The sequence below is a fragment of the Fragaria vesca genome, linkage group LG2, assembly GCF_000184155.1.
Source record: "Fragaria vesca subsp. vesca linkage group LG2, FraVesHawaii_1.0, whole genome shotgun sequence".
NCBI classification, from domain to species: domain Eukaryota; kingdom Viridiplantae; phylum Streptophyta; class Magnoliopsida; order Rosales; family Rosaceae; genus Fragaria; species Fragaria vesca.
In genome coordinates this window covers 21,263,679-21,275,730 of record NC_020492.1, presented here as the reverse complement: position 1 = coordinate 21,275,730, position 12,052 = coordinate 21,263,679, and the positions used below count along the sequence as shown (strand labels likewise).

The 12,052-nt window shown below is 35.8% G+C and overlaps 1 protein-coding gene and 1 pseudogene across 2 annotated transcripts in view; both read left to right on the top strand.

Annotated features, from left to right (window-relative positions):
• LOC101311933 overlaps positions 1-7,239 on the top strand; it is a 15,231-nt pseudogene extending 7,992 nt beyond the window's left edge. Inside the window, exons 4-7 of the transcript XR_184024.1 lie at positions 6,066-6,226; positions 6,312-6,612; positions 6,731-6,903; positions 7,044-7,239. The product of XR_184024.1 is annotated as a patatin group A-3-like (transcript). The remainder of the gene's footprint in view (positions 1-6,065; positions 6,227-6,311; positions 6,613-6,730; positions 6,904-7,043) is intronic.
• A 1,978-nt stretch (positions 7,240-9,217) lies between these two features.
• Positions 9,218-11,439, top strand: LOC101311641 (patatin group A-3-like). Its single transcript, XM_004291082.1, has 6 exons — positions 9,218-9,575; positions 9,660-9,847; positions 9,948-10,137; positions 10,248-10,409; positions 10,530-10,832; positions 10,983-11,439. Exons 1-6 carry the CDS (start codon positions 9,441-9,443, stop codon positions 11,262-11,264), a joined length of 1,260 nt encoding a protein of 419 aa, XP_004291130.1. The 5' UTR covers positions 9,218-9,440; the 3' UTR covers positions 11,265-11,439.
• Positions 11,440-12,052: the final 613 nt, after the last annotated feature.

The following is a 12,052-nucleotide window of genomic DNA, read 5'->3' as shown; positions in this document are numbered from 1 at the left end:
TTTATATAAAATCTTTTTCATGACTAATTATTGAATTAAACAAATATATAACAAAAGAAAAAAAAATGGCTTTACCTTAGGGTTTGGCTTATGGTAGGAGTGCTTCGTAAGCTAAAATATTCTTAATTTGGCCAAGGATTTAGCTTAGACCATCTCCCATGGTAGGCTAAAAAGCCAAATTTAGCCTATGGTTACTCCCACCATAAGCCAAATTTCAATTTCCAAGGCAAAAATTTAGCCTAAGCAATTTTGTAAGCCAAATTTGGCCTTCCACTTCCGTAGGCTAAAGCCAAATAATATTTTATTCAGTTTTATTTTTTTTTCTAGATTTGCCCATCTACCTACCATCTTATTTCATTTTATATCCTTTTTAAATTTGAACTAAAAATTTTTAATCCCTCACAACTACATAATTAAAAACTCGTTTCTATTTAATTTTTTTACCATTGCGAAGATCTCGACGAGACCTTTCATGTAAGCCCCATATCTAATATATTTAGATAAAATCATATATTTGATTAATTATTAAATAAAAAAAGTACATAGTTTATTCATGAAAAAGGTTACATTACTTATTAAAACGTAAATAACATAAAATGCTAAACTTAACAAAATTACAACATAATGAAATTAAATAGCTAACATAAAATGCTAGACTTATTAAAAACACATACTATTTTTCAATAAAAAAAAAACCCATATTATAATAACCATCAATAGTAATTCGGTACTCCACCGCTTTCGTTACGGGGCTCTTCCATGTTCATCGCTTGTTCCGGTACCTCCGCTTCCTCCATAGTCTTTACCTTTTCCATATCCAAAAGGTCCTTCATAAAGACTCATTCCTCCATAGTCACCAATTCCTCCATAATTTGGCGTTGCTCCGTATTCACCACTTGATCCATATTGACTTGAAACTTGAAGTGCATTACTAAAGCTTCCAGAGTTGAATGTAGTTTGTGTGTCACCTTGGAACGGATTCATGTTAGCAAAATTGTCATAGCCAAACGTCATGGGCGATTGTTGTTGTTAGGATTCACGAGCTCTTCTTTGCCTAATTTCATTTTTTCTCATATCAAAATACTCACGATCTTTCGGATCCGAAATGGAATCCAAACTCATGAGCATAATTTTGTTATCCTCACGCTGACGTTGGATCTCTAATTTCGTAGCAAGATCCATGTATGTCCTTCTCAATATTTGTAGTTTTAAATTATTTCTAATATTATATATATATATGAGAAAAGAAAAAATATGCATAGAAATATAACATTATATATATATATATATATATATATATGACAAAAGAATTAGAAATGGGTTTACCTTGAGATTTAACTTATGGTGGGAGTGTTTTTTAAAGTCAAAAAGCTATAAATGTGGCTAAGGATTTAGCTTACCATGGGATGACTTTGATAGGCTAAAAAAAGATTTCACATAATATTCTTGTTTTTTAAGCCAAATTTGGCTAAGGATTTAGCCTACCATGGGAGATGCTCTTATAATGGGAGAATTTGATAAGCTAAAAAAAGATTCTATAGAATATTCTTATTTTATAAGCTAAATTTGGCTTGAAATTTAACTTACGGTGGAAGATGCTCGTAGGGCTATAGTGACTCACTTGCCCCAATAATACCAAATAATTTATTTGTCTTCATTCTCTTTTTTTCTTTTGTGTTTTTGGCAAAGTTTGCCTTCACCATTGTAAACCAATTAAAAAAACTGGTGTTTCCTTTACTAGTTTGAGCATGCAGGTATGCTATCACTTGTGCTTCTCATGGGTTCTGGTCAATCTGCAGGAAGCGCTTTCACAACTTTTTTTTTTTAAGTTCAAATTCACTGAGAAGTTTCAGAAAGGAAAATTTCAGTACTATAAACCACGGCACATACCACTCAGACTATGAAAATAAAATTTATTCATTTCAGTGAAAAGCTGATGAGTGCTTGAGCACTAGGTACTAATCTAAAGTCAGAATCTGCTAAAGTACTAATTATATCAAATAATACGCACTACGAGCCCCTTCTTTAGGGCAAAGCTTTCTTCGAAACTAATTTTCTGTCAAAATTAAAATAACTAATAATTAACAAGGCAGATATTGTCTAATATTACAGGCCAATCCGATCCTTCTAAGTTCATTTGCACATTGTGCGTAGCAGCAGGTACCAGCTTTATGCTGGAACACGCATGTTCGCAACCTATGAAGTTTTGAGACAATTAATTTACAGACATATATATATGAAAGAATATATGGAATCTAGCTATAGCTTGCAAGATATGGCTGCAACCATTTCAATTTTTCACATAAGCTCAGTTTTCTGGACACGTAGGAGAACAAATTGTTCTCTTTTAGGGAGGAACAAACTGTTCATTGTATTTTTTTTTATAGGAACAAACTGTTCATTGTTTCCAAAGATCAAAAGTACTATTTTCAGCAAGTCATTCTTCAATCTCTCTCAAAGTACTCTTAATTATCTTGTTGGACAAGCTTCTCACCTAACCTGGCTTATCACAATAAATAAATTAATGGGAATATATCTTGAGCAAAAAGATGGTATAAAAGTATAGTAAAATCAATTTTGTAGAAACTCCACGTAATGGAATAAGTCACGGTCATGCGATTCATCGTATGTTGCCGATTCAATTGCGTTTATCACTTGACAACAAGGTAGGTTTGAAAACTCGCTAGGCGTTATCGTGCGTAACATGCATGTATACAGGCGCCGCCTAGCTAGGTGGGATTTCAGCAAACTGCATATAGCCAAGGTTTGGAAACTCTCGTTAGACGCTACTTGATATGGCGGTGGGCAGACTTCTAGCACCTAGACGGGCCAGCAGCCTTGATTTCGAACAGTGCTTGACAAAAAGCCAGAAGGATTTTTGGCCACTAAAACTAATTGACAAACGTACATTTAACAACGAATAAGATATTTATAGATAGTACGGTACGTATATCTACATGCTGATGAATATATTCGATAATTTGGAATAAACCCATTTTTTATTAAAGGGATATGCATCTCTGCCAAGCAGAAGAATATATACAGAAGTGTACGTACAGTAGTATATATATTATATATACTTGCAGAATGGCAGAAATTAATAACTTAACACATAATAATCTTTGCATATCATTTTCTTCAATAAATTAATAAAAAATCCCTTCAATTCATGGAACATGGAGTATGATTATTTCAACCTTGATTGATCAGAATATATATTTTGACTATAAAATAAATTGATATATCAGACTGATTATATATATATATATAGATATATATTATATATGCTCCAAGAGCAGGCTAGGGTTCTTATTCTGATCATGAACATCAGGTAAATTCTGGATTGAAGACTTTACATGAAGTAAGAAATGCTTCTGAGGGCAATCTCTTTAAACAAGATTATATACCTATGTAGTCTCTTGAATTAATCATCAGCAAACTCAGCAAATTATGAGAGACAAAAGATTGAATATATACTCAGAGTTTGATGGAGAAAGAATAGACGTCTGTCATTAAGCATATATATAACAGAAGGAAATTGATATGTTACTTAATGTTAAGACTTAAGACTCAAGGGCGCCTGATCCAGATGGAGGATTAGATACAGCTGATGAGCTTTCTGAGCTATTCATTTTCTTACAAAATCCATGTATATATGGTCAATTTCGGTTTATCATCTGCAACACTGAAGATGATGTACTTGATGATCATCCTAAATGATTATAGTGTATTTGAAGTTTACGATAACAAATATATGACAAATTAAACACAAAATCATGTGGCAATAGAATATGATTAAATTATGAACATTTCCTGGATCTTCCGTATCTGTCATCATCATCCCAGCTGGTTAGAGTACAGAGGCAAATTAATGGAATGGTATACTACGTACCAATCTTTTCATCAGTTTCTTGCAAGTCCTTGTACTGTTATGTTTGATCAATCACGTTGGCAAGTTACCACATATATTGACCTTTCCAAGCCTCTATGCGATCGTTGATCGATAATCCTTGCCGCCTTATGCGAATCGAATTGATTTATTCAGCGTAAAACTTGATTTAGTATGATCTCCTTGAATTGCTGCATCATCAATCTCACCGTTATTGCCTTCACTGTATGTTGGCTTCAAAAAGATAACCGGAAACTAATTAACAATCCAAGGCTTTGGCTTCTTGGTAAAGGTTTAGCTTCAGATTTAGGCGATTTTAAGAAAAGAGATCGATTAGGCCTAACTCACTTGTCTCCTTCTTGCTAGCCTTCGATATGCTTCAGCTATGCAGTCTTACCTACAATTCTCACAGAGGAAGTCTAACCTACTATTCTGCAATTCTCACGAATGCAACTGTGGTCCATAATGTAGGGAAACAATGTACATTAAGCTGTAGCAAAGAGGATATGATGGACTTGATGACATGAACATTCTAATAATTATATATGGTTATACGTACGTGCATGCGGTCCAACTTGAACCATATCCAGGAAGTTGTACAAAACCGGGTCAAATTTTTGAATCGCGTTCGATCGTTCATCCATTGACATTCCAGTTATTCAAACACTTTGGGGGCAACTTGATGCAATGACTTGTTGATTTTAGGAATATTATGAGTTTAGGAGGGTCTATAAATACCTGTACTTGTTCTCTCAAATATGAATTCACCAAATAGAACTCGATCTATTATCCTAAAACCTCTTCTTCTAAAGTTCATCAGTTCAATTACAATCTCTTTATCCTCAATTTACTCTCACACATATATAGCAGCAGCCCAGACTTTCTCAATCAATCTCATGGAAAGAACCAACAGCATCCCACTACAGCCACCAACTTATGGAAACCTAATCACTGTTTTAAGCATTGATGGAGGTGGAATAAGAGGGTTAATCCCAGGAACCATTCTTGCTTTTCTTGAATCTGAGCTTCAGGTACGTAGCACATGAACCCTAAATCAGTTTTGTACCAAACCCCTTTATGCGCGCACTTGAATTTTCAAGTTTAATTAGTTATCGTATTCACTGTCCATGCCAACATGTACATGCATGTCCGATCTCAGTAATGCAGTGCTAGAGGCCTAGAGTAATCACATTGGCGAATAATACAAATATAACAATAGATACGTAGTAGTTAAGTGCTAAAGTACTCTACTGTCAAATACAATGTGATCAAGATGTGCAGTCCGACTCGCGCAGTAGTGCATTTCTCCTAGGTTGATCAACCAATAGACCTAACATTTTGATCATTTTGCATAAGCTGCGACAGTCTTGTAGAGAAATTTAAATATAAAAATAATGTCTTGTTTTTCATGACCAATATATAGCCGTCTCTTATATATGTTTCGACTGATTTAATTTCTGTTGAAGTCATCTAATATAGAGAAATTTGATATGTTATACCATCTAGTAATAATGAAGTCATCGATCATTTTGCATGCAGAAGCTGGACGGGGAAGACGCAAGACTCGCGGACTATTTTGATGTGGTTTCAGGGACAAGCACCGGAGGTCTTGTGACGGCCATGCTTACAACCCCAGATGAGAATAACCGACCGGTGTTTGCTGCTAAAGATATAAAGGACTTCTACCTTAATCATGGCCCTAAAATCTTCCCCCAGAAGACGTACGTAATGCCTGCATATTAGTAGTTTACTAAATATTCGTTTAACCCTAGCTATCTTAAATTCACTACCTTTGGATGCTTTCAAGTAATTAAGTAACTAATCAGCTTTGAATTTCTTAAACCCTCGACAGATGGTGGCTGTTTCCTCATCTTATAAGCATCATCAAATCTCTAGTAGGACCAAAGTACGATGGGAAGTATCTACATAGCTTGATAAAGGAAAGGCTAGGTAACAAGAAACTGCATCAGACATTGACTAACGTTGTCATTCCTACGTTTGATATAAAGAATCTCCAGCCAACAGTCTTTTCCAGCTTTGAGGTACGTGCACATGTGTTATTTCTTCTGTTTAGAATTAATATCAGTCCACTTATAAGTTATAGCATGCGATGGCATTTATACTCATAGCTGGAGTAAGTAAATCTAACATATATTTATGCATGCTATAACATCAGGTGAAAACGAAGCCATCCTTTGATGCTTTGCTTTCAGACATAAGCATCGCGACCTCAGCAGCACCAACTTATCTTCCAGCTCATTATTTGAAACTGAGGACGCAGAAGGGAAAGTGAGAGAATTCAACCTTATAGATGGCGGTGTCGCTGCAAATAATCCGGTAAGTAGTATATACTATCCAACTGATCCAAGATTGATGATCAAGAACATATATATAACCCAGAATACTTCTGCTTTAATTTCAGACTCTGGTTGCTATTGGTGAAGTTACAAAGGAAATAATCAAGGGGAGCTCCGATTTTTCCCTATAAAACCCATGGACTATGGACGTTTTTGGTTATATCATTAGGAACTGGCTCGCCAAAATCTGAATTCAAGTACAATGCGCCGAGAGCAGCTAAATGGGGCATCTTGAAATGGTTAACCAGTGGTGGTTCCACCCCAATCATAAACGTTTACAGTCAGGCAAGTGCCGATATGGTCGATCTTCACCTGTCTGTAGTTTTCCAAGCCCTTCGCTCAGAGAAAAACTATCTTCGAATTCAGGTTCTTATTATAATTATCTCTGTGTAATTTTATTCTTCTAGATAGCCATGAAACTAATAATCGTATAAATTTTGACAAAGACAAATCTAGCAATTGATCAATGGAAATGAAAATGCAGGATGACACGCTAAGTGGACAAGTATCTTCGGTGGATGTAGCCACAAAGAAAAATTTGAACGATCTCCTAGAAGTTGGAGAAGGCCTATTGAAGAAACCTGTGTCTAGGGTTAATTTGGAGAATGGCAAATTTGAGGCTGCCAATCATGAGACCAATGAGGAGGCTCTTATAAGGTATACAAGTACAAACATATATTACGTTGTTAATTTCTCCAATATCTCTACTATTATTTTATTTGATAATGCAACAAATTAACAATATCTATGTATAACATACATTATATTAACAGAAAGTTCTGATTATCAATGTGCAGGTTTGCAAAACTACTCTCTGAAGAGAAGGGGCGTCGCCTTGCGAGGTCGCCCCACGGAAGATGTGCCATGCCCAAGCCGAAGCTGAACTCACATTGATGCATCTTATATTCAAAATTTCTGAATTCCTCTATACATGTATATAGATTACACAATAGCATAATAATGTTGTACTTTTTCTTTTTCATTTTTTATTTTCATTAACTGTTCAAGTAACAGTTTCTTGTAGTTCAAAGTACGGGGGCAAATGATCCCATATACTTTGATCATTCTTTAATTCTTTGATTGTATCCAAATAAAACCCTGATAGGCTGGGAAATAATTTCTTTGTATATATTGTTACTTCAATGTCGATTCGTTGATTAATTTTTTCCTATTTCAGAAATATGTACTCTCTACACATATAAATAAAGGAAAATTAGCTAGCAACCAAGAATTCTTTTGGGTCAGCTTCTTTGTATGTAATCACCAACCGTACGTACGTATACATTATGCACTAATATATGAAGTTAATAAATAAGTTCAAATTGAAATTTATATGATTGCATATGAGCTGTTTATAAAAGTATGAATGTGTTGTATATATTTGAGACGCACACCATTCGATCAAAGGGAACCTGCATGTAGTGCGTTATATTATTGTGAAGATTCACTTATAAGAACATCTGTCTTTCTGGGAATTCCACCGTACGTTCTTGTCGTGAATTTGACCATATGGTCACTTAAATCGGAAATTATATATTTCTCTAATTAACCGTCGGAGATAGCTAGATTACGATTATTACCAACAAGTCAACGAACCAGAGCAGAAACGACGACCTTCGCGTGCCTAAAGAAAATTAATTAAATTATAAGTGGAAAGTTTAATTAGTTTAATTAAACCCTAGCTAGGCCGCCATGATGGAATCTATCTCGAGCAACAGACATTACCAAGTTATATAATCAATCCATGAACCTGAACATGGGTGGCTGTTCATTGTTCCTTAGATCCTTGAGAGTAGTTGATCCCCGATCGATCGAGTCCTTGTTAATTGATTGTTAAGTCGACGTCCTAGAATGGCATGTGATCGATATGAACAATGAGTTAATATTGTAGTTTCAGTAAGGCAGCTAGGGTTTGCATCCAGATTGAACGTACTAGCTAGTTTTTAACTATTGTCGCTAACACCTAAAAGTTGGAAGGATGCCGACATCTTACTCATATTATATCCTTGAGCTTAACTAATACCAGCTTAATTAATATCCTGGTGTGTTCTCTGGGTACTCAATTAGGGTTTGTTCCACTTGCATTTTTCCCCTCATCGAATAAGAACTCTGGTTCTCCACAGTAAACACAGATAGAAACAGCAAACTTAGGGAATAGTACTGAACAGTAAATACTACTTCTAAAAGACAACAGCAAACTTGATTCATGTACTGCATATTTATTTTTGCAGGTAACTTTATCGATCGATCACCTTGAACAAATATCTCCTCATAAAACTATGGTGGGGATTTTACTGCGTACGGTACTTATGCTAGCTGTTTACGGTCTAATTAGGAATTAGGATATAACTTGGAAATATTCCAGATTTAACAAGCTAGCTAGTTATTCATAGATACTTGTGTGCATTCATGTTTATGTTTTTGTACAGATAGAGGCTACTAAAAAACATTGAGTTTGTTGAGGGACTTCAAGCAGTTAAGGACTTTTCATTAGGAATTAGTCTTTCTACCAATCAATCTTTTTACAAATGCATTCTGCAGCAGTTCATCGCAGTCTTTCACGAATCAAACTCTAGCGCGTTAAGAATTCTAATATATCCTTGGAAACTAGGGAATCTTACAAGCCACGCATGTGCATTGTATGCGACCATACAAAAAAACTTGCATTTTAAGATAGAGGCTGCTGCTTTAGATAGTATAGGCCTTAATTTTCATGAGGGAAATTTTGGTTTTGGCCAAACTGTGTATGATCTCACATTGTTTACCTACAAGTCTCATGGAGAGTTTCACCTACAGTTCTTCAATTCTCACTTATTATGATTTGTCCCTGACATAGGGGGAACAAATATTGAGCTTTCTTCTAGTAGAGAAGAGCCAAGTGTGTATACAGTTTGACTGGATAAGGCAATTCTCCATTATTAGTAGACAGGCCAGTCCAAGTTGCATAGTCTGTTCAAACAAATGACAAATCATTGCCAAATATTTCATTATCTAATCTCTTTCTGGGTTGTTTCATGGGATAGGAGTGGTGCATGAGTAGTACGCTATAAGTACCATACTTAATCTGTCGATGGAAACTCACAAAGTGAATCAAGAACTCTATCTATTGTCTAAAAGCATCTTCCAAGGCTCAAAGTCTCCCCAGGCCATTTCTCTCTTTTATATCTGCAACTAGAACTCTTAGTTGTTTGACAATGGAAAGAACACAGAGCATACCTCTACAGCCCCCAACCTTCGGAAACCTGGTAACTATTTTGAGCATTGATGGGGGTGGAATAAGAGGCCTTATCCCAGCAGCCATCCTTGATTTCCTTGAATCCGAGCTTCAGGTAGAATTTTGCTGAAAGATAGATATTGATCATGATCATATATCAAGTACTGATTTAATAGGATATGTTTGATGCATGTTGCAGAAGCTAGATGGTAAGGATGCAAGACTTGCAGATTATTTTGATGTGATTGCCGGGACTAGCACAGGTGGTCTTGTAACTGCCATGATTGCAACCCCAGACGAGAACAACAACAACCGCCCTGTGTTTGCCGCAAAAGACATTAAGGATTTCTACCTTACACACTGCCCTAAAATCTTCCCCCAGAGGCAGTAAGTGATGTTATCATGTTAATTAGAAGGTGATCGGTTTGACTTTTGATATTTCATTAGCTTAGTTACTAATTTTTTTCTTTAATGTTGCATACAACAGTTGTCCATTGTTTCCACATGCTGTAAAGATCATCAAAGCTCTAGCAGGACCAAAGTACGATGGAAAATATCTCCACAACTTAGTTAGGGAAAAATTAGGGGACAAAAAACTGAACAAGACATTGACTAATGTGGTCATTCCCACATTTGACATAAAACAACTCCAGCCAACTATCTTTTCCAGCCTTGAGGTTTGCTCTCTTGATATTTTTCATTTCTAGAGTTCAAAATTAATTGGTTATGTTACAAGCTTATTATTCAACAGTTTATGTAAATACTTGTGATTTCTTAATTTGGCTAGGTGAAAAGCAAGCCATGCTCCGATGCTTTTCTCAGAGATATATGCATTGCAACCTCAGCAGCACCCACTTATCTCCCAGCTCATTATTTTGAAACAGAAGACGTCCAAGGCAAAGTTAGAGAATTTAACCTTATTGATGGTGGCGTTTGTGCAAATAACCCGGTAAGCACATTTATAGTATGACACAGTCTAATACTGTATGTTTATATATAAGATATTCCTCTTAAATGTGCCTAGGCCTCAAAGTCTTAAACATATGGTTTTTCTCTCTCTTATTTCCAGACTTTAGTTGCTATTGGTGAAGTGACAAAGACAATACTCAAGGGAAGTTCAGACTTCTTTCCCATTAAACCCATGGATTATGGTCGATTTCTAGTCATATCATTAGGAACCGGGTCACCAAAGATAGAACTGAAATATCATGCCCATGCTGCTGCCAAATGGGGTTTGTTGGATTGGTTAACCAGCGGTGGAGGTACCCCACTCATTGATGTTTTCAGTCAGTCAAGTTCTGATATGGTCGATTTTAACCTGTCAGTTGTTTTCCAAGCCCTACACTCGAAGGAAAATTATCTTCGAATTCAGGTATTTAACGCTGCTGCCATCAATGATTCAATATACATATGAGTTTCTAATTTTGCACAACAAAATTAAAATATGATTACTGTAATCGTTCAAGACAACAATGCAAATTTAACCAAGCTAGTTTAACTGATTCATATTTAACAATTGCAGGATGACACGCTAACTGGGCAAGTTTCTTCAGTGGATATAGCAGAAGAGAAGAATTTGGATGATCTTTTGAAAGTTGGTGAAGGTCTATTGAAAAAACCAGTCTCTAGAGTTAATTTAGAGACTGGTAATTATGAGGCTTTTACTGAAGAGACTAATGCAGAAGCTCTTACAAGGTTTGCAAAATTACTGTCTGAAGAGAAGTGGCTTCGCCTTGCTAGATCCCCCCAGGGACATGCTATACCTAAAACTAGTTCTAATGGCTCTCTTAGTATTAAAGTTTGAGTTATAGTTTCTTGTAAGAAATGAAGGGAAATGATGGTGTTCTATAATTTCTTGTGTATTTACGTTTCAATAAATCCTGGCCGTGGGATACAGTCAAGCTGATCTATATTGTAATCATTCTTGTATCTGATCCATAAATAGAAAGTTTTCACTTTTCAAATTTCGTATATGACCCAATCTCAATCTTCATCAGTAATTATCCAACCCAGAAAGATTGTTCTTGAAATTGAAGCTTTCGATCATAAACACACGAGAATGACGGAATCGGCCGGGGTTGTAATTTTCCGTCAAGCCACCAAGAACATAAGCAATTAACTATAAAAAGAAACTATATATGCAAACCTAAGGCACCATGAGGGGAGGGAAAAAACTAACGAGGACACGCCACAACCAGAGACACGCGTAAATTGTCTGAACAGTACTGCAGGAACTAGTCCTCAGTTCCTCACAGGAAAACCACGTACCGAAGCGCAAGCTGATTAACCCAGAAACTGATTAGATCGAGTTACCGGTTTCCTCAGATAAGAGAAACAAATTTACTTACAGGACTTTTTGTAGGTTTATTCAAAGGTTATACATGTGTGGTGCTCAACATGACGTATTATTTTCTATAATTTTGTGAAAGCAAGGCTTCGTTTATTTTTAATCGAGCTAGATGGCCTAGCTCTAGACGTAGAAAGGAATTTGCAGTAATAATATACGAGTTATTCCCTCACCAATTCCTTAATTTACTTTAAATATATGGTTTGATTGGTTCTCAAGAAGTAGACGCTGGATACTGGGTTGTC

What these genes read in the sequence shown, in the direction of transcription:
- LOC101311641 (XM_004291082.1), top strand. Translation starts at nt 9,441, where the DNA reads ATGGAAAGAACACAGAGCATACCTCTACAGCCCCCAACCTTCGGAAAC. An exon ending in CTATCTTTTCCAGCCTTGAG is followed by an intron (nt 10,138 to 10,247) that starts GTTTGCTCTCTT and finishes TAATTTGGCTAG; the next exon opens with GTGAAAAGCAAGCCATGCTC. An exon ending in GCGTTTGTGCAAATAACCCG is followed by an intron (nt 10,410 to 10,529) that starts GTAAGCACATTT and finishes TCTTATTTCCAG; the next exon opens with ACTTTAGTTGCTATTGGTGA.